The 27,758-nt window shown below is 39.4% G+C and overlaps 1 protein-coding gene across 2 annotated transcripts; it reads left to right on the top strand.

Annotated features, from left to right (window-relative positions):
- The first annotated feature begins 678 nt into the window (after positions 1-678).
- Cd53 (CD53 molecule) lies at positions 679-27,339 on the top strand. 2 transcript variants are annotated; one of them, XM_013031892.1, is made up of 8 exons: positions 682-797; positions 18,154-18,233; positions 19,325-19,513; positions 20,899-20,973; positions 21,474-21,569; positions 23,594-23,674; positions 25,244-25,327; positions 26,574-27,339. In XM_013031892.1, exons 2-8 carry the CDS (start codon positions 18,171-18,173, stop codon positions 26,643-26,645), a joined length of 660 nt encoding a protein of 219 aa, XP_012887346.1. In that variant the 5' UTR covers positions 682-797; positions 18,154-18,170; the 3' UTR covers positions 26,646-27,339. The 2 variants fall into 2 exon arrangements, with proteins under 2 accessions (XP_012887347.1, XP_012887346.1); XM_013031893.1 differs by lacking the exon at positions 25,244-25,327 and having other exon boundaries at positions 679-797.
- The last annotated feature ends 419 nt before the right edge of the window (positions 27,340-27,758 follow it).

Raw genomic sequence — 27,758 nt, 5'->3', positions numbered from 1 at the left:
CTTCCAAGAGAAATGCCTAAAACTCTGACTGGAAACATTTTTTTAAAATATCAATTATTGACCAGAAGCTAATGGCTCATATCTATAATCCCAGCTACTCAGGAGGCTAAGATCTGTAGATAGAGATCAAAGCTAGCTGGGACTGAAAAGTCCTTGAGACTCTTATCTCCAATTAACCTATAAAAAGCTGGAAGTGGAACTGTGGCTCAAGTGGTAGAGTGCCAGCCTTGAATGCAAAAGCCAAGCGAGAGCAAAAGGCCTTGAGTTCAAGCCCCAGTACCAGTAAGAAAAAAAAATCAATTCTTGTGTTTCACTCCTTTTCCAGTTTACCTGAATGTGAAACTCTGTTACTGGGATCAGTCTTAGTAATTCCTGAACAAATCCATATGTAATTTTGAGGTGCCACATTGATTATGAAGTACTGTTTTTCTCTTTTAAGATAAAAGTAATTACTTAAAATTACTTTAAAGCTCCCAGAACTCAGATTAAGCCTTGTACCAATTTGATCATCAGCTCTTCATTTCTCAGAAAACAGTTTGGGGAAAGCTGTGGGAGCTTCTAAAAACCTAATGGGGAAGGGTTGCATTCTGGAGCGAAGAGCATAGGTGGACTCAGACTTACTTCCTCCCTCTTCTAGCTGATGCTTCCTGTCTTTGTGGCAAGATTATATTTCCTCTCCCTTCACTTCTCCTTTTACACAAATAGCCCCAGACATCTGTGTTCTGGCCTGGCGTTGGTTACCTCCAACTTAATCACCAAATTCTGCCTGAAGAACTGAGGGACATTGTCTACAAAAGGTAAGACAGATAACTTTTAACTTGGGCAAAGCACTCAGTTATTTATGAGGGGTAGGATGTCTTAAGAGTCTCCATACATATTTCAAGTTACTTTATAATTTCCTGTTTAGGTTAATGGTACCTTACTAACAACCCCCAAAGACAACAAGGCCAGAAATACTTTAACATGATCTGATATCTTTTGGGGATATCTTTTTGGGATATCTTTTTCATGATCTGATATCTTTTTGGGACCTGTCACTTAGGTGCTTAAATTATTACAAACTTAGTTTACTTACTGTGTTTGATGATTTCCGATGGTTTGGATGTTGTGAATGAGATGAAGTAGGGGAAATTTCCTATGTGCTCTGGTCTTGAGAAAACTGGTCTTGTGATTTTGAATGGGTCTTTCTCCAGTTGAGAAATGTCATAAGTAAAGTTAGTGAATTCTACTGTCATTCTTCAGTGTCACTAAATAGATGGATGGCTTTAAAAAAAATCATACTATCAAAAATGCTTGGTAACTATTGCTAAAGAAGTTTAGGGTAGATCACAAAGGAAGGCTTTGTGTGTTGGCTTTCAAAAGAGCAGGAGAAACATCATGATCTATGGAGTCTTCCAAATTCATTTATCCTCAGTATATGAAGAATGAATATAGATTCATATACCATAAGATACTCTTACAAAGGCAATCAACCTACATAGCCTACATAACATAATCTACAAGCATACAACAATAATTTCCAATTCATGTGGCATTACTAATGAGCTTCTAAGGAATCAGGAAAATGACAGTTAAGTCTTGTTCCTGACTACCGTAATGTTGCTGGTTACTACAGTTAAGTCTGTTTTACCTCTTTCTTCTTTTCCAAAACCGGTAAGCACCTTATTTGTGCCCTAGGGGAGAAACAGCAAAATTCCCTTTGACCACATCCACTTCAGAATGTAAAGTACCAAGGACTATAGGTTCCCAAAGGAGATACTAACTTTGACTTTAGAAATGAAGGCCAGATAGACAGGTGTTGGTGGCTCACTCTCGTAATCATAGCTACTCAGGAAGCTGAAATGTGAAGACTGTGGTCCCAACCAGCCTGGGCAGGAAAGTCTATGAGACTCTTAACTCCAATAAACCAGCAAAAGCCAGAAATGGAGCTGTGGCTTAAATGATGGAGTGGTAGCCTTGAGCTAAAAAGCTAAGGGAGGGGGGGAGGTAGGTTAGGGAGAGATGGGAAGGGATGGGAAGGGGAAACAATGGAGGAGGGAACAATGCTTAATAAGAAATGTACTCATTACCTTGCCCATGTAATTGTAACCCCTATTTTCACAATAAAAAAATTAAAAAGAAAGAAAGAAAAAGAAAAAAGGGAAAAAAAGCTAAGGGACAATGTCCTGACCCTGAGTTCAAGCTCTAATATTGGCACAAAATAAGTAAATGAAAATAAAGGTCGGAGTTTCCAGTGACTTTCAATAAGTTTTAATAAAAAAATGGTAAATTAGGCACCTCTTGTGGTTTGGAAAGTACTGGTAGGGGTAGGAGGAAGGGAAGATAGAGGGGAAATTCGTACAGCAGTAGTCCTGTGCTTCAGAAACTTTCTGGAAGATAAAATATACCACACTCTGAAAGTGCTTTGGAAGAAAAACGAGCCAGAGAGGAATAATCTGATGGATGAACCAAGTTTTGCTTTCTCAATCTTGAGCCAATCTGTACTGTTTTGAAACTGTGGTTGAATGGGAGCAGATGGTGAACCGAAACCCGATTTCCTGTGTAGACCAGTTAAGATTAGTTAGCTTTGAAATGAAAGAATTGAATTGCTTTTTTCTTTCTTTCTCTCTTTCTTTCCCTCTCTCTTTCTCTCTTGCTTTATCTCTATTTCTCTCTCTTTCTCTTTCTCTCTCTCTTTCTTTCTTTCTTGCTTTTCTTTGTCTAGTCCTAGGGCTTAAACTCAGGGCCTGGGCCCTGCCCCTGAGATTGTTTTTGCTGAAGGATAGCACTCTACCACTTTCAGTCACAGCTCTACTTCCAGCTTTTTTTTTTTTTTTGGTAGTTAATTGGAGAGAGGAGTTTCATGGACTTTCCTGTCCTGGCTGGCTTTTGAGCCACAATCCTCAGATCTCAGCCTCCTGAATAGCTAGGATTATAGACATGAGCTACCAGTGTCCATAGGCAACAATTCAGAGCCCATTCCTCCAGTGTCCATTATAATCACCTAAGGGACCTCATTTTTGTCTTTTGGCAAGATATACAAACTAGAAAGGAAAATTTGGTCCATAGTTGCTTTCTTTTCCCACTCTCTCACTCTCCTTTCCTTCCTTCTTTCCTTCCATCCTCCCTTCTTTCCTTCCTTTTTTCAAGCCCTATTAGTTGTAAGGCTTGAACTCAGGATCTGTACACTGTCCCTTAGCTTTTTTACTCAAGACTAGCACTCTACCACTTGAACCACAGCTCCACTTCTGGAGTTTTGGTGGTTACTTGGAGATAAGAGTCTTGAAGACTTCACTGCCTGGGCTGGGCTTTGAACTGGGATCTCAGCCTCCAAGGTAGTTGTGATTACTGGCACCTTGTAGTCCATAGTTTCTTAGGTTCTCTGTTTGGCACTTGAATGCCCAGAGATCCTCTGATTTTTCTTGCTCACTTCCTCCTACCCAGCAATCTATCAGTGGCTACTCGCTCTGCTCGATTACTCTCCCAATAATTACTGATGCAGTTATCAATCTCAAATGTTCTACCTTGGAGGAGAGATACAGCAATACCCAAAAACAATACTCAATGCTCTTTGCTGCAATGGAGACAGAAATGAGAGTAGTTAAGGGCTACGTGAAAGATTCCCTGGGAAAAGAGATGACTGCTTAGGTTTAAAATGAGTTTACTTGGAGATCAAGGCTAATACTCTTCCAGACAGAGAGCACTGTAAAGGCAAAGCCAAAGAAATAAGAACTCCTTGGCAGATTATAAGTGAAATGAAGAAAAACAAGAAGGTCTGCAATATGTCAAGCCACGTGACTACAGGAAGCAGCAAGCCCTTTACACTACACTATATTTGAAAGTAGCAAGGTCACTGTGCAGAGAACTCTTGCCTCCAGTACCAGGCAGAGCTGTGCCAGAGGCGGGTCACCTGACTGAGTAGTTGGAACTTGGCTTTAAAAGAGCGTGAACAGATACATTTCTTCATCTTTAACCCAAATTTCCCTTTAAATAAGAAGGAAGGAAGGGTGGAGCTTTTGTGAAGTTAGAACCATTCTCTTGCTCCGCTTTTCAGTTCCAGGAACTATCATGTTGATTTGGTTAAAGTGGTTTGGTTTGTATTCCTAGATTAGGTAGCCCATGACAGTTCCTGATTTTCAATGAACATCCCCTTTGGGTAGCTCACCCTAGGAACTATGAACTGAGCACCTGTAGTCAAAAAGTTTCCAGGACCTACTGCCACTCTAGGTGTCAATCTTGAAGCAAAGGAAGGTGATAATCCAGGCAGCTATGTAGAGCTGGTCTTGGATGGGGGTGGGGGTGGAAAACAGAAGAGGAGGGGTGGTTGGGAAGTCACTGTATCAAGTAAGTTTTGAGAAAGAGGAAATAAGCATTTCTTTAAAAACAAACAAAAATAAGAGTGAGCAAGGGCTTCCAGTGGAGGTCTAGAATCTCTATGTTGAGAGGTAAAGGAAAATCTATTCATTACCCATTTCCTACCCAAGAGCTCACATGAATACATGGTAGTCATGGTGAAGCATCTTTGTAAAAGGATTCCTATCCACATTCCTATAATCATGTAAAATTAAAGTGCTACATTCTCAGTGTGAGAATGCAACCGTTAGAAGGAATATAGATTAGCTGGATTCAAATAAGATGTCTAATTCAAATAAAGCATCTAACAAGGCTAGTTGTTGCAACAGTCCAACCTGTTGATTTTTCAGTTGGCAACTCAACTCTAAAATTATTTAGTAGCTGGTTAGAATCTCTCCTGATTGGGAATGGAATGTTTCTTCTTCTACACTGTATTATGCTGTGCTGGCATGTTTTCAGAGATTTCTTTTTAAGCAGGCACAATTAGACTGTACTTCCTTTATATAAAGAAATTGCCAGTGCATTTTAACAAAAGCCAACTTAACTGTAAGTTCAACTGATCAAAAACTAGTTTTCTAGCAAATTAACTATTTAATATATTCAACTTTGGCTTGATATTTTATACTTTAGAAGTAAGATTAAGGATTAAAGGTGGCAAATAATTTCTACCCACACCCATTGTCTTTTCAACTTTGTTCAAATAAATATGAATTCATGACTCTTGACTCTATATCAGGAACAAATATAAGCCTTAAAATTGTTCCATGACTCCTTATTCTAGATATAGCTAATTTACTATCTCAGTATAACTGGGGTCTTAATTTTTTTTCATGGTATTTGAGTTTGAATTCACACTTGCTCAGCTTACTCAGTTTGTGTGCTTGCTTGATGCTCTGTTACTTACTTGAGCCATGCCTCCAGTTTGGCTTTTTGCTGGATAATTGGAGTGTCATGGATTTTCTGCCTGGGTGGCTTCCTACCTTTATCTGCTAGTCTCATCCTCTAGGATGAGCTAGGATTATAAAAGTAAGCCATTGGTGCCCAAACTCAAGTTGTGTGTGTATGTGTGTGTTATGTTTATTGAGGCTTGAACTCAGGGCCTGGATGCTTTTAGCTTTTTCCCTCAAGGCTGACACTCTACCATCTGAGCCACAGCTCCAATTCCAGCTTTCTTTTTTCCTTTCCTTTCTCTTTTTCTTTCTTCCTTCCTTTCTTTCTTTCTCTTTCTCTTTCTTTCTTTTCCTTCCTTCCTTCCTTCTTTCCTTCTTTTGTTTCTTTTCTTTTTTTTTGGTGGTTAACTGGAGGTATGAATCTCATAAACTTCCCTTGATACTCAGAGCTCAGCCTCCTGAGTAGCTAGAATTACAGGTGTGAGCCACCGGTGACCAGCAAGTTATAATGATTTTAAGATCAAAATCCTTTGGATAATATACTCATTTTCAACTTAAAACTCCAACAGCTTTTTATTCAGACATACAGGAAAGTCCTCAAAAGAATATGGAGATTTCTTCATGAAAAGAAACCATAATCACTTCTAAGCTTGATTAAGCTCACTGTTCAATTAGATGGCACTGCACGTATAGGTTAGAGAAAGGAAGGGGGTTGAATTAGAAATCCACTAGATAGGTTTCAGTCTGAGCTCTGAGCCCAGAGGAAACTGAAGAATGAAATTCATGTGGGCCTCCATGTTGAGGCCTGGGTGGTGGCCACTGAAGTATGATTTGGTCACTGAAGTTTCCTGAAAACGGACGTCATCAGGGACTTTCTGCATAAAAGGAATCCCATAAAGACCCCATGAGTCACTGGTTGAGAGTAGCAGACTGTAATTGTGGGGGTTGCTGTCAGTTCCTCTGAATCATGGTTGGAAGAAGTGGGAGGCTCAATAACTGGCCAAAAGCAGTGGAGAAAGAAAAGGAGAAATGATGTGGTGGTCTGATTTTACTTGAAAATGAGGGCACTGTTTCGTGAGGTAAAAGTAATGACTGTCTTCACCAAGTGTACAGGTTTTCTCTTTGAATTTGACATGACTGATGAAGTTGAGAAAGAGAAGGGAGAAAGAAGAAGTGCTTTTCCTTTCAGTGAAAGACATAATCAGTAAAGATACAGCCAGGTTTGTGGCTTCCTTGCTAGCTGGTGTTCTATGGACAATGAAGTTACTGGTGACTGTTCTTGAGGATTCTAGAATGCTGAGGCCAATATAAATCTAAAAGCCTCTTTCTGTTATGAATGAATGTTATGTCTAAAATACTAGCTTATTAGCAGAATTAAAAAAAAATCAAGCCCAAGACTCCTGACTGAAGAATCACGTTCATTCCACTTTATTAGATTATATGGAGTTCATGAACTACTGAATGTTCATTAAATAGTCTTGTATTGTTTTCAATTATATATTAGGCTTTGAGGTTGAAAAGTAAATACAGTTTTATGATAGTACTGTTAGGATAATGGCAGAGATACACAAATATCACAAGCATGACTGCATATGAAGAACATGTTACAATCAAAGAAGCCTTTACTGAAAAGTGATAACAAGTCATTAGGACCACTGGTAACCAACCAGATTATAAAGGTCAAAGAAGAGAAAAAGACGAATTTCATCACAGATCTCCGAGCAGAAGAACAGAGGCATTAGAACAAGTCAAAATGATTGCTAAATTTTAAAGTATGTATGTAACAGGAAGTGTTGCAATGACAGGAACAAAATGGAGTGGGCCTTTCCACACACGTGTATGTGGGGTATGTGTGTGCGTACACATACATTTATCATCTCAGTCAAGACAATGAACAAATTCCTCATGCTCAAATGATTTCCAAGGCCTTTTGTAATCTCTTTCACATACCCTTTCCTGAATCCTCTCTATTCATCTCCTTTTCCTTCTTCCCAAGTCTCTATGCAATTATAGATCTGGATTCTGTTGCTACAGATCCATTTTCATTTTCTAATCTACTACATAACTGGAATCATACAGCAAGTTATTTTTTTTGTTTGTTTGTTTTTGTCGGTCCTAGGGGCTGAACTCTGGGCCTGGGCGCTGTCCCTCAGCTCTTCAGCTCAAGGCCTAGGCTTCCCATGATTATTTAGAGATTTTCTCTTATTCTGTAGCATGTCATCAATAGTTCTGCTGAATGGTAGTCTAGTCTGCAGTTATACCATAGTTTACTTATGTGTTCATATCTTGATGGGTGTTTGCATTGTTTCAAGTTTGGTACCACTTCAAGTAAAGGTGCTGTGATCATTCCCAAAAGCCTTGGGAAGGTTTATTTCCCTTGGTTAAAACCTAAGAGTAAAATGGGTGTAACAGACTCTCATTTTCAGTGAGATTATATAGTTCACATTTCCAGTAATAGTATATGAGAGCGCCAGTTTTCCTATGTTCTCGTTGACAGTGTGGTTAGATTTTTTAAAAACATTTTAGCTATTCTTGGATGTGTGTGATAAGTTATTATAGTTTTAGTTTACATTTTCCTAATGACTAATAGAGAATTTATTTATCTACTTATTTGCTATCCACACTTTTTCTTTGAGGAAGTGTCCCTTGGATAACAGTTTTTTTTTCTTTGATCTCTTTCATTCTTCTTTTGTTCTGTTTGTCTGTTTTGAGATGGGGTTCCACTGTATTGCCTTGTATTACTGAGATGATCTTCCTGTCTTAGTATCCTTCTTCCTGAGCATCTGGGAGTATCAGAATTGAACTGGAACTGGTTTTAGCTAGTTATTTTGGAGATGGAGTCAAAGGAATTTTTGTACCTGGGCTGGCCTGAAACTATGACCCTCCAGATCTCAGCCTCTTGAGAAGCTACAATTACTAAGCAATTGGTGCTAAGCAATGCTGTTTATCTTATGTGTGATTTGAAAAGATTTTCTCATTCTAAGATTTGTCTTTCCATTCTCCAAACAGAGATCTAATTTTCCTATTTTTTTAAAAAATGAATCATGCTTTCAGTATCTGAGAAATCTTTGGCTATCCAAACTGGCAAATATTTTCTCATGTATTTTCTTCTGGTGATTTATAGATTTAGAATTTTACATTTAGAACCAGATCCATTTGAAGATATTTTTCCTGATACCAAAGATTCAGTCCAAAAGCTCAGACATGTTCAGCAAGTGTTTTTATCACCTGAGCCAGACTGTCAGCCTATTTTCAGATTTTTTTTTGCCAATTCTAAGGCTTGAACTCAGGGCCTGGGCACTGTCCCTGGATACCTCTCTGTACTCAAGGCTAGCACTCTACCACTTGAGCCACAGTACTACTTCTGTTTTTTTTCTGTTTATGTAGTACTGAGAAATCGAACCCAGGGCCTCATGCATGCAAGGCAAGCACCTACCACTGAGCCACCTTCCCAGCCCTATTATTAATTTTTTATTTCTGATTATCACTAGCATATAGAAATATGAATGATTTGGGGAAATGGAATCTTCTATCCAACAGAAGTATTATACTTACTTACTAATTCTAGTGGATGTTTCATAATTTTCTTTAGATTTTCTTTTTTCCTTTTTTTTGAGGGAGGGTCCGGTTGTGGGGCCTGAACTCTGGGCCTGGGCACTGTCCCTCAGCTCTTCAGCTCAAGGCTAGCACTCTACCACTTGAGCCACAGTGCCACTTCTGGCTTTTTTTTCTGTTTATGTGGTGCTGAGGAATCGAACCCAGGGCCTCATGCATGCAAGGCAAGCGCTCTACCACTGAACCACCTTCCCAGCCCTTCTTTAGATTTTCTACAAAGACAATCATGTTAACTGTGAATGAGAACCATTTTGCTTTTTTTTCTCTCTTAAATGTTTAACTCTTTTCATGCCTTATTGCATTGGCTCAGAACTCTAGTATAGTGCCACATAAAAGTGTTGAGTAGCTAGACTGACCACTAACATACTATCATTAAGTACTATATTATGATTTTAATAGATGCTCTTTATAAAGGCTAAATACTCTATTCATTCTTGCCTGAGAGCGTTTTTAAAATTAGAAATAGATATTGAATTGTGTCCAAGTGAATTTTCTCTCTATTGAGTTGATTTCTGAGGGTTTTTAAAAATTTGTTTTTCCCCAAATTTGTCAATATGATTTGTTAAATAGTTTTTGAGAAAGAGTCTGGATATGTATCCCAGGCTGGTTTCTAACTCACAACCTTCCTGGTGGACTTGGACATGTGTCAGAAGCCAGAAGCTTCTGCCAGGTCACTGAGATAGACTTTACCATGGACTATCCTGGACAGATCTGTTTCAGTGGGTAGTCCCTAAACAGCCCAAATGTCATGTCTCTTATCTGTGTTTCTGTGGGATTTTGCTGTCATTGCATTTTTTTTGTCTATGCTAGAGAAACTTCTCTCTTTATATTGGCTGGGGTGGTATTGGGGCTTCAACTCAGAGTCTCTAACATGCTAGGTAAGTGTTCTACCACTTGAACCACAATCTCCAGCAAAAATTATTCTTTATGCAAGAGCAATTGACTTTGTGGGGCTTGAATCCAGAGTTTTTATACTTGCTAGGTAGGTTCTCTACTGCTTGAGCACACCTTTCAGTACATGAAAGGCATTAATGTATTAAACGATGGAATTGTTACCCACACCTTCTCTTCTAACCACTTTCCTGGGAGGGTAGACATTGAGTTAAAAAAAAATCCTTCCAAACTTGGTGGTAATTCCCATGGAGGACCCAGAACCCAGGTCAGCCATCTCTTCATGTTGAAGAGAAAGCTTTCATTCTTTTGTTTTGTAGTACCAGGTCTTTGTACTTGCTAGAAAAATGTTCTACTGCTTGAGCCATTTTTTTTCCTCTGATTACTTTTGAGATAGGATTTCACTTATTTTCCAGACCAGCCTAGACCACAAACCTCCTATTTATGCTTTCTACAAGAGCAAGGATGATAGGAATGCATTACCATGCCCAGCTTTTTCTGCTGAGATGGGGATCTTGAGAACTACTTTTCTCAGGTTAGTCTGGAACTGACAGCATCCTCCCCATGTCAGCCCCCTATGTAGCTGGGAGGACAGGCGAGTGTCTCACCATCCCCACCTCTTGGTTGATATGGTCTTGCAAACGTTTTGTTTGGGCTGACCTCAAACCACAATCCTCCTCATCTCCACCTCCTGAGTAGCTAGGATTACAGGCATAAGCCACCAACACCCAACCTGGAATGATATTGTGCTATTCCTCCTGCCCTCTGCTCTGCTGGCCTGTATGATGGGTCCTTTCCACTTGTGGCTGTTTTCAAGTTGTCAACTACACACTGGGCCTGTGGGAGAAGATGATTACTTCCAGCATGTGGCTATCTACAATGGTGGATGGAGAATTTTTCAACCTTGCTGGGAGTTCTGGCTGTGTTTGCAGTTGGTTATATAAAAATATCCTGAACAGTCTTGGAAGAGAGGGCATGATTTTTGTTCATAATAAATTAGTGTTGTAGGGTATGCCTTAGACACATTTAAATGTGCTGCAAATCCTGTGTTGTCTTCAACATATTGTGCTGTTACCTATCACCCTAGCAGCTTTTCAGAGAGCTGTGAAGCTCAGCCAGGAATGCTATGCCCTTGTGTTTGGTGTAAACACCTTCAGTGTCCTGGCACTGCAGATTCTGTTCACTCAAATTGGAGTAGATGCCAAGGCTTAGAAGCTACCTCTCAGTTTCTGATCTCTGCCAGTTAGTGTGCACTCATTGCTATGGCTTTCTTGGCTAGCAGTGCAGTCAATGTTATAAAGAAATGTAGAAAGTAGGAGGATCCAGAATCATTTTGCTAAGTTACTATTGTGTGTGTGTGTGTGTGTGTGTGTGTGTGTGTGTGCGCCAGTCCTGGGGTTTGGACTTTTGCTTAATACTAGTGCTCTACCACTTGAGCCAGAGCTCCACTTCTGGCTTTTTTGATAGTTTATTAGAGATAAGACTTTCATGGACTTTCCTGCCCAGGCTGACTTCAAATAGCAATCCTGAGATCTTAGCCTTCTGAGTAGCTAGGATTACAGGCATGAGCCACCAACACCTGGCAGGCTACTTATTATGGCAGAAACTCTGCACAACAGCTACCTGGATAGATTTATTTTTGTTTCTTTATGGTATGTGTGTGTGTGTGTGTGTGTGTGTGTGTGTGTGTGTGTGTATGCACACGCGCGCATGTGCTGGTTCTCAAGATTGAACTCTGAACCTGGGTGCTGTCCCTTAGCATGAAAGCTGGTGCTCTACCAACTGAGCCACAGCTCCATTTCAGCTTTTTGCTGGTTACTTAGAAATAAGAGTCTCATCTAGTGGACTTTTTATTTTGTCATTCATGGGGTTTGTCAGGCCGGGGTGCTGTCTCTAGGCTCTTTGGCTCCAGGCTGGCTAGCCTTCTACCACTTGAGCCACAGTGCCACTTCTAGTTCTCTGGTAGTTTATTGGAGATAAAGAGTTTCACAGACTTTCATGCCTGGCTTTGAACCACAATCCTCAGATCTCAGCCTCCTGAGTAGCTAGGATTAAAGGCATGAGCTACAGCACCAAGTTTTCTCATGGACATTTATGACCACAGTGTGTTTGCATTGTGATCTTCAGATCTCAGCCTCCTGATTTAAACATAAGCTACTTGTATGCCTAGCTCAGTTTTCATTTTTTAATTAAATATTCATGCATGTACATTTCACAGACTCAAGCAGCACTCAACAAAAACCATGTGTTATTCTGGAGAGGAGCCAGCAATGAAGTTCACTTCATGAATTATTTATGAGGACTAATTTAAGGATGATTTGGTTTTGAATTCAAAAGTGAACTTGAATTTAGAAACCAAGTAATCAACAGCAGTCAAGAAGGGTTTTGCATATTTGATTAGCAAATGAGTTGATGGTTTATACAGTTTATATGTCTGTACTCACTTAGCCAGACCCTTAGAAGGACCACGGTTTCACAGAGACCAAGGGATATTACAAGTCATGGTTCTGTCAGCACTTGCTGTAGTCAACTACTGTGTTCTAAATTCTGTGTTGCCCATGTATATGTGTGTTCTTCAAACAAAAGCTATTCCTATCACTGGCAATATTTGCTGTGGTTTGACAGACTGTTCTGTAAGGTGCACTGTTTGTAATTTTTTTATTTTGGAAAAGTCTGTATGAATGTTTTTGGTTTCTATATTGACCATTACGTATTTGTGAAAACTTCCTTTAGAAGTCTACTTTTGCATTATTCATATGATTCCCAGAGAAGCTCAATTAGTTAGAAAAGAAAATAATCTTTGAAGCTTGGTAATTACCTACATGAAGAGATGTAATCAGGAAACTTAAGATTTGCTTGTTTTGAATACTTCAGCAAGGACTATTAATTCTGTAATGGAAAAAAAAAGCCTGTAACCCCTCTGTCCAGTACAACAAATATGGTTAAAGATATAGTTAATCTATTTTACTTCATTCTCTCTCTTTGTGACAGTACTGGGGCTTGGATTCAGAGCCTGGGCCTTGAACTTGGGGCCTTATACTCTTTCTTGGCTTTTTCACTCAAGGCTAGTGTTCTACCACTTGAACCATATCTCCACGTCCAGCTTTTGTTGGTTAATTGGAGATAAAAATCTCATATTTTTTTCTGCCTGGATGGCTTCAAACTACAATCCTCAGATCTCAGCCTTCTGCATAGCTAGGGTTATAGGTGTGATTCAGCATTGCCAGGCTTCATTCTCTCTCTCTTTTTTAGTCTTATCATTCTTAACACCTAATTAAAAGCATCTACTGGATGGTTTCGCCATTCTCTCCTTACAGTCTCAATGTCATTATTATCTCAAACTTCTCTGTTTTTTATTAACTCCATGGTTGCTGTGTTTGCTTAGGGTATGTAATGGGGAAGAAAATCTTGAGAGGAATGATAAGGTGGAGCAAGAATGCTCACTTCTTGCTAGGAGGAGATAATTAATTTTAGCTAGCCTGGGCAAGAAGTTAGCAAGACCTCCTCTAAACCAGTAAGAAGCTGGTGTGATAGCTATGAAAAAGCAGGGAACCATAAACAGGAGGACTATGGTCCTGGGAAAAGTATGAGACCCTTTAAAAAATACCTAAAGCAAAAAAAGGCTTAGGGGTTTAGGACATGGCTCAAGTGATAGAGGCCCTGAGTTCAAACCACAATAAGAAATAAATGACTATATAAATAAATGGCAGGGGAGAGGGATCGCTGAGATATCAATACAGTTGTCCCTTGCTATATCACAGATCATATTGCGGCTTCACTGTATGGAGAATTGTTGTTGGTTTTTTTTTTTGTTTTTTTTTTTGCCAGTCGTGGGGCTTGAACTCTGGGCCTGGGTACTGTCCCTCAGCGCTTCAGCTCAAGGCTAGTGCTCTACCACTTGAGCCCCAGAACCACTTCTGGCTTTTCTGCTTATGTGATGCTGAGGAATCGAACCCAGGGCCTAATGCATGCAAGGCAAGCACTCTACCACTGAGCCACCTTCCCAGCCCTGTGGAGGCTTTTGTTGTTGTTGTTTTAATACTATTTAGTATCACTATTTAGTGATCCCTCACCAATCTCAGGAACTACATTCCAGAGACACCCCCCACCCCCTCCACCCCCCTCCCCCGCGACAGATGAAAATCAGTGAAGTAGCAATAAGTGAACCAAGCTACAGGGACCTAACCCTGCTACTTTGCCGAGGTCTCTGGAACGCAGCTCCCATGAGAGGTGAGAGATCACTGTATACTCTGATACCTTCAAGGGCACGTCCTCAGCGATCTATGTTCTCCAACCAGGTGCCACCTCCGAAACATGCTACCACCTCCTAATAATACCATCAGCTGACCACTAAACCTTCAACACATGTGTGTAGAACAGTTAAGGTCTAACTCATATAAATACCAAGAAGAACCTATGCATTTGTCCATGTAGTTATGATTTCCAAGCTCTTCATTACTTTCTGTACACCATTTGGTCTCATTTTCCTTCCAGTTGAAGGGCTTGCTATAACACATCTTGTAATGTGGAGCTATCTATAGTAAGAAATTATCTCCCCTTTTATGTATCTTTCCATCTTTGCTGTTTCTTAGTGAAATATAGTCTTACCAGATATTAAGCTGTCATCTGGATTTTCAGCTTTCTATAAATCTACTTTGTAGATTTATTCCTGTGTACCTAGCTATTCCTCCTGGCTATTTTAAATTTTTTTAAAGTATCTGTATTGAGTAATTTTATTATAAAGTGACTTTATGTAGTTTTCGTCATGTTTCTTATAGTTGGAATTTATTAAACTCCTTAGATCTCTGAGTAAGAATTTAGTTTTTATTTCCATCTTTTACTATTTCCCTCTTTGAGGATTCCAATTACATGTATGACCTCAAATTGTCTCAACTTACAGATGGCTCTGTTGTTTTAAACATGATTTTCCTCCCATGGTACAACCCCTGTTTTCACTGTAGTTGATTCCGGTGCCCTACATCATGTATATACATTTTTCCAATTTGGAGAGGGGAAAGGAAATAACAAAATGCTGAAATAAGGATACAGGTTGGCCCAGTGTAACGAGATGCACAAGACACTATGTTGAAAACGAGGGGCAAGGCGGTGAGGGAGAGGAGTGGGGGAGTTGGGGAGGAAAGGAAAGGGATGGTAGGGGAAAAACAAAGGAGGGGTAACAATGCTCAAATAGGAAATGTACTCATTACCTTACTCATGTAACTATAACCCCTCTGTACAGTATCTTTTTTTTTTTTTTTGGTCAGTCGTGGGGCTTGAATTCTGGGCCTTAGCGCTGTCCCTGAGCTCTTCAGCTCAAGGCGAGCACTCTATGGCTTGAGCCACAGCGCCACTTCCGGTTTTCTAGTGGTTTATTGGAGATAAGAGTTTCACGGGCTTTCCTTCCTGGGCTGGCTTTGAACCAGGATCCTCAGATGTCAGCCTCCTGAGTAGCTTAGATTACAGGCGTGAGCCACCAGTGCCCAGCCTGTACAGTATCTTTACAATTAAAAAAATGTATTAAAAATGATTTTCTCAACTGCCCGATAAATAAGTGGGCTAAAGACTTAAAGAGAAACTTATCTGAAGAGGAAAGAAGGATGGCCAACAGACACATGAAGAAATGCTCAACCTCCCTAGCCATAAAAGAAATGCAAATTAAAACAACATTGAGATATCACCTCACCCCAGTTAGAATGGCTATAATCAAGAACTCTAATAACAACAGATGCTGGAGGAGATGTGGACAGAAGGGAATCCTACTGCATTGTTGGTGGGAGAGTAAACTTGTTCAACTACTTTGGAAAGTAGTGTGGAGGTTCCTCAAAAGACTCCACATAGAGCTCCCTATGACCCAGCAATCCCACTTTTGGGCATTTACCCAAATGATCATAAACAAGACCACACTAAAGCTACCAGCACAACTATGTTTATTATGCAGCATTATTTACCATAGCTAAGATATGGAATCAGCCCAGGTGCCACTCAGTAGATGAATTGATCAAGAAATTGTGGTATATATACACAATGGAATTCTAGGCCTTCTTCAGAAAGAATGACATTGCCCCATTTGTTAGGAAATGGAAAGACTTGGAAAAAATTATATGAAGTGAAGTAAGCCATGCCCAAAGAAACATAGGTCCCATGGTTTCCCTTATTTGCAATAACTAGTATATGTCTGAGTCAAGCAGAAATGGTCAGATAAGTTGATGTTAAGTGAAATGAACCTCAAGTTAAGGACTCAAATGTTTTTTTTTTCTTTTTTGCTATTGTGTCTAACATATTTATAAGATATTTCCTTGTTGCTTTGTATGTCCCTCCCCCACAGTTATAACCCCTGTTTTCACTGTATTTGATGTTGGTATAATTTGTGGAGGGGAAGGAAAAAAACAAATTGTTTAAATAGGGATACAGGTGGACCCATTGCACCAATGAGATGTACAAGATGTTATGTCGAAAATGAACTTTACAACTTTGGCAAGGGCCGGGGAGAGTGGGGAGGGAGATTGGAAGGGATGGAAAGGGGAAACAAAGGAGAAGGCAACAATGCTTGATAAGAAATGCACTCATTACCTTGCCCATGTAATTTTAACTCCTCTATATGGTATTTTCGCAATAAATTAAAAAAAGAAATTAAAAATTAAAAAGTATTTTCTGCCTTGAGAAACACATTTTCTTACTGTCTTCAAGATCACTAATCTTTTCTTCTGTGGTATCTAGTCTTCCAGTAATCTAATCTACTGTACTTTTCACACACTGCAGTTTCATCTTTTCATATTTCCCATGTCTCTGTTTACCTTTGTGAAGCATAATGTCTGATCTAATGACAATCTAACATCTGGATCAGTTTTAATTGATTAGTAATTTCTACCTTATGTACTTTTTAAACTTCATGTATGGTTGGTATTTTGAATAAATCCAGACTTTGTAAATTTTGCCTTGAAGAGTACTAGCTGTTTTCGTATGCCTACATTATCATATTACTTAAGTTCCTTGAAAAAAAAGTTCCTTTAGGGACATGCTTTTAAAGATTTTCTGGGTAGAATTGGAGCTATATTCAAAGCAGATTTATTGTCTGCTACAGAGGGGAGACTTCCCTGAACTCATTCCTGTGGATGTTGAGGTTTTTCAGTGGAGGAACAGGAACTAATCCTAGCCCAAGGCAATGGTCATATGATACCCAGCCCTGGTGTTTGTTTGACTTGTATGTGCTAGTTGGTACTTGGTAATTTTTTACTGGGAACTTTAGTAGGCTGAATAATGGGCCATCAAACATGTCCATGTTCTTTATAAAGCAATAGTGACTTGACAGAAATGGGAGATTATCCTGAATTATCAAGGTGGCCTTATCTAGACATATAAGTCCATAGAAGAAAGAAGTAGGTTTAAAAAGCCTAGAAAATAGCAATTGTAACGATGAAAACAAAAGGTTGGAGTGATGTGAGAAGAAGTCAAGGAATCTAGGTGGGTTTTTGAAGCTGACAAAGAGAAGCGAGCAAGATACACTCCCTAAATCCTTCAGAAGGAATGCAGACTTTTCAAATTCTTTATATGTCAGGCTTGCAAACAGTTTTATATTATGAATAACTCTATAGAATCTTATTCCCTTAGAGAGAAAACTCAAATTTTTCTATCTAGATTTCCAGAATTGAGGATAAGGTCCAGGGATCTGGGCATTGATGTCCTCAATGAGAAAATGATATTTGAAAAAATCAGGTTCACACTGTTATCTTTTCACTTCCCCATGGCTTATTGATTGGGTTGTTTCATCTCTACTGTAAGACTGACAGCTCCTGGGGGATATCTAAGGCTTCTTCACGGTCATCTAGAACAGAAAACACCATAGATGTCTGAAAGACTGAATGACGCCTAGGTACACTCCCACCCACTCTCATATGTAGAAGTTTGCATACCAAATTTAGTATGTGTGTGAATTTCAGGGCATTTAAACAACTGATTATGGCACTATCCTTGACCCTAAGGACTGACTTTGTAAGTCATTGCTAAGTCACAAGTCTCTAATTCTGCACATAGACTCAAAACATCAGCCTGGTCAGTGTCACTATGATTCATCCTCTTCTAGAAATGATTCTTGCTCACTCCATGCAAGCAAGCTTGCAAAGGTAACTGCTCAAGATAAGCATGTGTATTAGGAGTATGTGGATTTGATGGAAGTATATTATAGACATATATTGAAATATCACAATGGAATCCCTTTGTATAATTAACATATACTAAAAGACACACAGAGGAAGAGGTAAAAGGACAGAGAGAGAGGGAGGGAGAGAGAGGATGAACCAATTGATTCCTCATTTCAGAAAGTAAGTCATTGTGGAGTTTGGAAGAACTTTACCAAAGCATGCCAAGATGCTGATGAACAGCTATGTGTCATTCATTCACTTCCTTTCTTCTTCCTTCTACTTTGTAGGGCACAAACATCCAAGCATGAGTATGAGTACTATAAAATTACTGAAGTATATCCTGTTTGCCTTCAACTTGCTTTTTTGGGTAAGTGTGTCTTTCATGAGCATGGTCGAAATAACCTTTTCCCAGCTAAACTTTCCTCCATCCTCTACCAAAGAAAACTAGTATGGAACACAACCCATATATGCCTGGCTAATATCCAAAATATAAATCCAGCACACCTAGTGTAGGTATAAAGAAGTAATGTTTGTCCCAATCCTTTTCTCATCCTGCCACAGTGTAAGCCTACAAAACAATATACCAGTGTAATTATTCATGGGGATGCACTATTCTAGGGGTTTATGGCTACTACTGCTCACAATTGACATCTACTGGTCAGAAACTGAACTGCAATTTGGGTACTCAATAACATTCTCCCCTCACCCAAGAGCCCTTGGAAGAATAGCTGGTTGAAAGAGAAGTCATCTTTTCTGGGGATGTTCTTCTGTGTCATATTTAGCTATTAAAATTAAGATGTAGGATTGGTTATTACTTGTGTCTCTGAGGAGATTCTAGTGTCCCCTCCACACCATTCCCATACTTGGGATTGAATCCAGGGCCTTGTATTTGCTAACCAAGTACTCTACTATTTGAACTATGCTCCCAGGCCTTTTTGTTTTTGAGATGGCTCTTGTTAACTTGGCCTGTGCAGGCCTCCAACAATCCCCCTGCCTTTGCCTCTTGAGTAACTGAGATTACAGTCAAGTACCACCATGCCTAGTTTATGAGAAAATTCTTGTGAATTTGGCTTCTCTAGTTTTCTTCCTAGCAAGATGAAATTCCTTATGCAGGGCGTCTCTTCTACATGGTCATAGTTTCCAAAGAAAGGCCATATGTGAGGGCACAAGTAGTAGCATATCTAATCATGAACTTTGCATGTAGTGAAAATGTTGTGTGGATCATATAGGAGGCCTTTCCTTAGTAGCTGGAAATGAGTAGGAAGAAATACGGTGGGACTTCATATGAGGAGTCTGAGATTACCTCTCTTCTAGGAGTGTGGGAAGCTGGGTAAAGCAGTTGTTTGTGAGTGTCTTGAGTGAATCAATGGAAACAGGTGATTCTAATCTTAAGAAAGTGATCATACGTATGAAGAGATAACAACTGGTCTTAGTCTGTCATAATATTCTTCCTTTCAGGTTTTTGGCTGTTTCATTTTGGGCTTTGGGATCTACTTTTTGGTCCACAACAACTTTGGAGTGCTCTTCCATAAACTCCCCTTCCTCACACTGGGCAATGTACTCGTCATCGTGGGCTCTATTATCATGGTAGTTGCCTTCCTGGGCTGCATGGGCTCCATCAAGGAGAACAAGTGTCTGCTGATGTCGGTGAGTTGTCATACAGCAGATGCAGTACCCTAAGTAGAGGATAGATGATATTTCCAGTCCTAGGTAGACCGCCTATAGGTACAGGATTGGTACAGATGAGCAAAACCTGTCTACAGTACTTTGCTTCTGGCTGAGGCCTCAGGGACAGATAAGAGAGGATATTACTAACTGCCTTGGTATCTATTTTACACTGATAATAATGAGTCTTGTGATTGTAATTTACCTTCACAGCATTTTTTCTCTATTTCTGGTTGAAATCAATTGTCATCCATCTGCCTAAATTCTCATGTGACAATGTACTTCAAATGTGACTTAGTCACTGGTGGAAAAATAGTCACTAGTCTGCTCTGAGCCTGGTGGCCTTCCTCAAATGGTAGAGCATGCTTCCTTAACTCATATCTGCACAAGATAAATACAGTGAGTGACTTCATTCCTTGGCTGTAGACATTGAGGTCTAACAAGAGTTTTAGGTGCATAGTGCAATTGTTTTCTTTTCATAATCATCTTGACATTTAGGTTTGGATTTTGCTTGCAGGCATTGTGGAAGAAGAGCTCCACATTTCTCTAATATGTCCAGAACGGAGCTTGTTACAACAATGCATCTCTATCCAGAGATGTGGGTTCCCAATTTCCTTGATTCTTCCTTAATTCTTCTTAGGACTTCTTTCCCTGTGGACTAATACTTAACCTAGAGTCCAAAGAAATAAAAATAATCTGTCCTCAGATAGTTCTCATACTTATAGCAAAAGATAGGAGATATCAGGTATGGGTTTAAAGGCATAAGCAATAAAAATTAGTGTTGCAGAATTAAATGGAGAAGGAATAAGTGAAAAAAATGGTGTATGTTTGTGTGTGTGTGTGTGTGTGTGTGAGAGAGAGAGAGAGAGAGAGAGAGAGAGAGAGAGGCATAAAGAAAGTAAACTCTAAAAAGTGGAGATAAAAATAAGTTGGAACTATGAGTAGAGCCCTTCTTTCCCTGACCTAGTCTTCAACCTTCAGCACCACTGACCCTCTACCTCAAGCTCTGGTAGAAAGCACAAAGCCTCAAACTCCAAAGGCAATGGTTTAGTTTGTTGACTTTTTCTTCAACCATTTCAATAGGCTGATGCCAATATTGCTTAATTTATGCGACAAGTAGTGTGTCAAATATGTATTATAGGTACATGGTACTCTTGTTGGTGGGAAAGAACGATGACTCAGATCTGCCCTCTAGTGTCCAGTTGTAAGAACACACATTCCTCACAGAACAAGAGAGGGTTGACAAAGTCCTGAGGAAGACAGGCAGGAAAATCTCATGTGCACAAGTCCACCTAGATGCTTCCAGCAATAAAGCGATAGGCAGAAACTTGGATCGGTATCATGACCATGTCTCTATTTTGCCACAGTTTTTTATTCTGCTACTGATTATCCTCCTTGCTGAGGTGACCTTGGCTATTCTACTCTTCGTGTATGAACAAAAGGTAAGTTATGAAGAACACAACTCACTGTCTGATTGCTGAAAGTGGGGAGTGAGCAGTGGAAAAGCTGGCACAAAATAAAGATATAGCAATGAAGTAGAAGGATGACCGAGATTAATTGTAATTGGAGAGAGGAGAAAATGTCACGAAGGAAGGTTGTATTTGATTGGTGGTGATCTTCTTTCTGCTTACTCTTACTTTGCATATTTAGCTGTGAAGAATGTCCATCTGGTGGCCAATGATAGGCCTTGCTTTGATCACCCTTTTTCTTCCTTTGTGGAGCTATAGCTCTTGAAGAATAAGAATCTGTTACGTACCTCTTCCTTCAATGCCAACTCCCCATCAGCCCTTCTCCCCACATGTGTACTTCCTCCCACCACATCCCTAATTCCAAGGAAATGGTTTGGAAGGAGGGGACAAGTAGCTCTATTACTATACATTTCTTATTCCTTGAATTCACCTGCTTTTTACAATGTCTCCTCTGCTGAATGTTACCTGCCCAGCTGAATAAGTATGTGTCTGAAGGCCTGAACGACAGCATCCAACGTTACCACTCAGACAACAGCACCAAGGTGGCATGGGATTTCATCCAGACACTTGTGAGTACAGATGGAATCTTCTTCAGATCAGCCGGATTTCATTTCCAACCTTAGTCCCTACAAGCTAACATTCCTTTTTGGGAGGTTTCAGAATCTAAGGTCTGTACTCCATAATCCCATAGTTTCAGAAATAATGCCTTATCTATCATCAACAGAGGAGCCCAGAAATCAATCTGATCAGTTCAAAGTTCTCTGCATCCTCTGATCCTTTACTACATCAAAATAGGCTCATTGTCCAAGTCTTTATAGAATGCTAAGAAGATATAAATGTATTAGTTTATGTGTCTTCCAACGAAAAAACCCAAGTGGTATAATACAAAAACTTTCTATTCAATTCCCAAGTTACCCCAATTAGGCTTGTTATAAAGTATTCAAGTACCTCTGTGCCCATCCACAAAGAAGTGTTAGGGAGCCCTAAATAGACACAATCTAAAACAATACCATCATAACCAAATGTTGGCTTAATGTGAAATCCAAGAAACAACCTAAGAATTAGAGCAGAGACTGTAATCTTTAGATCCCACTTGTTTACTTTTTTTCAATATAGTTTAAAAGTTTTGTGAAATATAATTTACACTCCCCCACCCCCCCACACACAAAGTTAAGAAATGTCAGCAGATAAACTTCTGGGTAAGTGCCTTGGCTTCCCAGTGTCACCTCATCTAATCCCCTATGATTTTTATTTTTGCCAGAGTGTGTGTGTATGTGTGTGTGTGTGTCTGTGTGTGCGCGCGCACACGTGTGCACGCGTGTGCTCGCCTGCCAGTTCTGGTGTATAAACTCAGGGCCTGGGTGCTGTGCTCAAGGCTAGCACTCTACCACTTGAGCCACAGTTTCACTTCTGGACTTTTTGATAGTTTACTTGGAGATAAATGTCTCACAGGCTTTCCTGCTCCAGGTGGCTTCGAACCACAATCCTCAGATCTCACACTCCTAAGTAGCTAGGATCTCAGGCATAAGCCACCAGCACCCAGCTTTAAACATTTATTTAAATATTTGCTTTAAAACATTTTAAAGCAAAATATCTAAAGCAAAAATATTTTAAATATTTTAAAGCAAATATTAAACATAAAATCACCCATCAAATGTCACTAACTAATCAATTTATCCTAGCTTTCTCAAAATTGTCCAAATCAAGATCTAAAGAAGGGACTTGGGTTTGGCTCAAATAGTATAGCACTTACCTACCAAGACCCTTAGTTCTATCCCTAGCATCATATGGTCTGTGAACCTAGACACCTGATAAAGCTCAATTATATGTAAAGACTCTCAAGTTGGTATCTTCTTGTTGCATCATGTAAGCAGGTACAAAACTTCTTCAGTGATCTTAAAACTAACTAGTTGGGGGAGGGGCTGGGAAGTTGGATCAGTTGTAGAGTGCTTGCCTCACATGCATGAGGCCTTGGGTTTGATTCCTCAACACCACATAAGCAAAAAAAAAGCCAGAAGTGGCACTGTGGCTCAAGTGGTAGGGCACTCGCTTTGAGCTGAAGAACTGAGGGACAGCACTCAGGCGCAGAGTTCAGCCCCCACGACCAACCAAAAAAGAAAAAGAAAAAACTAGCTAGTGGGTCTATTCTCATCATTAGAAGTGCCCAAGGGGTGGGTACTGCTGGCTCACATTTGTAATCCTAGCTATTAAGGAGGCTGAGATCTGAGGATTGTGGTTCAAAGCCAGCCTAGGCAAACAAATCTGAGATACCCACATCTCTAAATAGCCAGCAAATACTGCAGGTAGCTCTAGCACAGGTAGCCTTGAGAGCAGAAAAAGCCAAGAAAAAACACAGGCCTTGAATTCAATCCCCTGGGTATATAATTCTTGATCTGTAAAATGTAAATAAATTAGATGTGCCCTCATTATTCTGAAAAGGTCTTATGGGAATAAAGTGGAACAGATTTTAAATTACTTTATTCCAAGGAGCTCATACTAGTAGACTAGTTCTGGACTTTCTGCTATGGAGTCAGATCTGGCTTTCCTCCTATTGATTATCTAACCATCATGTTTTGGGGGATTTGGCTTCCAGCTGAATTGTTGCGGTGTAAATGGCACTAGTGATTGGACCAGTGGCCCACCAGCATCTTGTCCGTCCAATCCAGAAGTTAAGGTAATTTTGTTGGCAGCTTTCTTCTTATTAGCTTGTTTAAACATTTAGTTAGCTTGGAAACTATGTCATAAAGGGTCTAGCATGCCTACTCTCTGGGTTTGATTCCTTAGCACCACATAAACAGAAAAAGCCAGAAGTGGCGCTGTATCTCAAGTGGCAGAGCACTAGCCTTGAGCACGAGAGACCCAAGGACAGTGCCCAGGCCCTGAGTTCAAGCTCCAGGACTAGAAAAAGAAAAAATAACAGGGAACTTTGAACAAAAAGTGAATTGGGTGACAACCCCAGGTAACTAGAAAAACCGAGAAATCTAAGGATCTAGCTCATATAGCTGCAGGTACTGTAAAGAATCTTGATATACTAAACTTCTGATTAGAGTTTGTATGATAATAGCAGAGGATTTAGTATCATACATTCATTATAAAAGGGGAGGTTTCATTGTGACATTTCCAAGCTTTATACAATATATCCCAATCAATCTTTGGCCCTCTTCCCCCTCCCAAATACAACTTCTACTAACCTGGCTTCATTTTTCTATTTTTCTTAGTTACAAACAAACTATTTTAACTATATTCATCCACATTCACCCTCCTTTTTAGCCCCATCCACTCCAGTGGTACATCCCCATACCTTACAGAGCCTATTTCTCTATCCTTATACCCTCAATCAATATTGATCAGTATCTCTTGTTGAGATTGTTTATAGTGGTAGAGGATTTTGTCTATTTTTTTAGTATCTTTGTAATGTATGGTAAAATGTATGGGCTTAAAGTAAAAGAGCTTTTCCCTCTACCTGTTTCTCTGTTCTTCCTAGAAGATGCTTAATGAAATGGATCATGAGTGAAGGGGACAAGGGATGAGAGAAAACTATAGAACTATTGAAACCACCTTCCACTTAATTTGCATCTCTAGGATAGGCCCAGGGAAGAAGCCAAAGACATGTTACAAGTAAACCAAATCCCTAAGATACCCACAACTATTTAGAAATCTCCAGAATGGTTTAGGTTTGTGGATAGAAACTAGGAAAGCCACCAATGAACAACTTCCCTGGATCTTAGCCAAATTATGATAGATTTATTGGCTTATAGAAGTTAAGACACAAATTAATCCTGGATTAGAAATCCAGAATATAGGATCTAATCCTGAATATAGGACTGCATTGCTTATATTCCATTGTTAATCATAGATTAGCACTACATTTTCAAAGAATCTAAGGACATCTACTGCTGAACTCTCTCTGGGAGCAAATTTAACTCAGTGGAGCTAAAATCTAGGCTATGTACACCAGTGCATATATACCACTATAATGATAATACCACCAGAAAAGGTTCTCATTTAATATGCTCTATTTTATAACATTTCTTTATCAATACAAAGAAAATAAAATTAGTACCTGGCATAAATATTAATAAACATTAATATAATTCTAAATATTAATACCTAGAAAATAAATAACATTTAATAGCTGGAAGAAGTATCTTTGTATTATACAAGTAAAATACAAATTATCATCCTAATAAAGTTGAATTGCAGAGTAGTACCATTTGTACAAGTAATTTTTTTTCCCCTTTAGGGCTGTTATATGAAAGTGCAACAGTGGTTTTACTCCAATTTCTTGTATATTGGAATCATTACCATCTGTGTCTGTGTGATTCAGGTAAGAGCTTAATTCTAACACTACTGTAAGAATTCAATGAGTGAAGCTCTATAAAGACTTAGAACAATGCTATAATCATTGTACATGCACAATAAATGCTGTCTGAGCTCTCCAAGTTGAGTACCAAATAATTCTAATTTCAATCTGACTTAAGGTATCCAAAACATATATGCTAACAACACCTATTTAGTTAATGTATCCCTCTGGATAATGAGGGAGTCACAGCCAAATTAGTAGCATGAAGAAGTTGGCATTGATTCTTCTTTATTTTTTATTTTTGCCTGTACTGGGGCTTGAACTCAGGGCCTAGGCATTGTTCCTGAGCTTCTTTTTGCTCAAGGCTAGCATTCTACCACTTGAGCTACAGTGCCACTTCTGGCTTTTTCTGAGTAGTTTGTTGGAGATAAGAATCTCATGAACTTTCCTACTTGCTTCAAACCATTATCCTCAGATCTCAGACTCCAGACATGAGCCAATGGTACCTGGCTTGGCATTGATTCTTTTCTCAGATTGTCTTGGAAAAAAATGTGATTGGTGAAACAGCCCAATGAAAAATCAACCTTGTATGATGAAACCTCTGTTGAACTAAAGTTCAACAACTAAAAGGTGAAATCTGAGTTGTTTTGAATTCTTTTTTCTTTTATGATATTTGTAATATTGTTCTACCTAAGTATTGTGGAAAATTACAGACTAAGTTGTAACCAAGAAATTCAGAGACAAGTGATTTTTCTCTGTTTGGAGACCAAAGAGACATAGGGCATAGACAAAGCTCAGTATTTAGTAAAGGGGCTTCTGAAGAAGATAAAAAGTTTTAAGTCTTAACATTTTAGTCTTTACATCATTGCCACCTTCTCTCCACACTGTTCTGTTTTTGTTTTTGTTTTTGGTGCCAATACTGAAGCTTAAATCAGGGCCTAGATGTTGTCCCTTAGTGTTACTTTTTTGGCCCTCCACTCAAGGCTAGTGCTCTACCGCTTGAGCCAAGCTCCACTTCTGGCTTTTTGCTGATTAATTGGAGATGAGCATTTCCCAGATTTCACACCACAATCCTCAGATCTCAGCCTCCTGAGCAGCTAGGATTACAGGTATGAGCCACCAAAGAACTCCTGAGAGGGAAGTGATGGATGGAAGGACGGCCAAAGCATGATGTGTAGGTAGATTTCTGCTCTGTGGAGGCAATTCCCAGAATTGTGGGAGAGATGACTTCCCTTATGAAGACCTCACACTGTCTCAATTCTTTTCTCAGGTGCTGGGGATGTCCTTTGCACTCACTCTCAACTGCCAGATTGATAAAACCAGCCAGGCCCTAGGTCTGTGATCTGCCCTGTGCTGGAGAGACTTGTTTTATCTTTGGACATCCACATCATTTACAGCATGAAGCCCCAAATGATCATCTTCTGGACTTCCATCTTTGTCTCCTCATCTCTCCCGTTTGGTTCTCATCTTATGTGTTAGGCAGGCACTTCCATCTCAGACAGCATGGCGACCACTGATGGTAGCAGCCATGCCGCTCAAGGTGTTTAAAGACCAAGAGAATCTGTGACACTGCTGGCTTGAGATTTTAAAAAAAGAGCTCCAGGATTTGAATGTTTGTATCTTTTTGTTGTCAAATTAATCTTCAGCCACTGAATCATGACCAGTTTGCTCTACAAAGTCATATGAGATGAGCTGAAAGGAGTTCTGGGGCCAGATTCAATGATTCCTTTTAATCTGGTTCCTTGGCCATAGGAATGACAGAATACTCTTTTTTTCATAAGGGAAGCTATTATTTTAATTCTCTTATTAAGAATGACTCATTGATTTATTCTAAATCTTTCCAGTCATGCTTACCTTGACTTCATACCCAGTCTCAGTCTTTGAGTTACATAGCTGGGAAGAACCCTGAAGCAATAGTATATTTGGTGGGTCACTTGATAACCACAGTCAGAAGTTTGGGTATTATTGCTCAATTATATAAGGTTTTTTAATGTACTTTTAAATTTTTTCATTAAATAAAATAGCTTATGAACTCAGTTGTAACCATCTCGTTCCTATACCTCAAATACTTCCTCTGTGACAATCTGATTGCTTGACTGGCCAGCTAAGTGTATTAAGTTAGATATTGCTGCCTAACAAATTAGTTTAAATGTTTGTGTATGTAGGTATGTTATGTATTTACATGGTCTCACTATGTTTCCCTGGAGGGCCTCACACAATTCTCCTGCCTGTATCTCCTAAGTATTTAGATTTTGGGTTTGCATCATCAGTGCCCAGCTAACAAACACTTTACTATTTCAATTTTGAGGACTCAGGAATCTTGGAACAGTTGAGCTAGTTGATGGTGGTTTACATTATCTTTTGGATGTTGTCTTATATTGGGTGGTACTGGGGATTGAACTCAGGGTCTCTTGCAAAGCAGGTATTCTACCACTTGAGCAGTACCTCTGGCACC

Source organism: Dipodomys ordii, unplaced genomic scaffold (genome assembly GCF_000151885.1).
Source record: "Dipodomys ordii isolate 6190 unplaced genomic scaffold, Dord_2.0 Scaffold146, whole genome shotgun sequence".
NCBI lineage: Eukaryota > Metazoa > Chordata > Mammalia > Rodentia > Heteromyidae > Dipodomys > Dipodomys ordii.
The sequence above is the reverse complement of the archived record's forward strand: the minus strand, read 5'-3'. Positions and strand labels throughout refer to the sequence as shown.

Excerpts from the sequence above, each read along its gene's own strand:
- Cd53 (XM_013031892.1), top strand. The coding sequence starts at position 18,171 with ATGAGTATGAGTACTATAAAATTACTGAAGTATATCCTGTTTGCCTTC. Across the intron at positions 19,514-20,898 it reads ACAAGTGTCTGCTGATGTCG|TTTTTTATTCTGCTACTGAT; the intron begins GTGAGTTGTCAT and ends ATTTTGCCACAG. Across the intron at positions 25,328-26,573 it reads TCTGTGTCTGTGTGATTCAG|GTGCTGGGGATGTCCTTTGC; the intron begins GTAAGAGCTTAA and ends TTCTTTTCTCAG.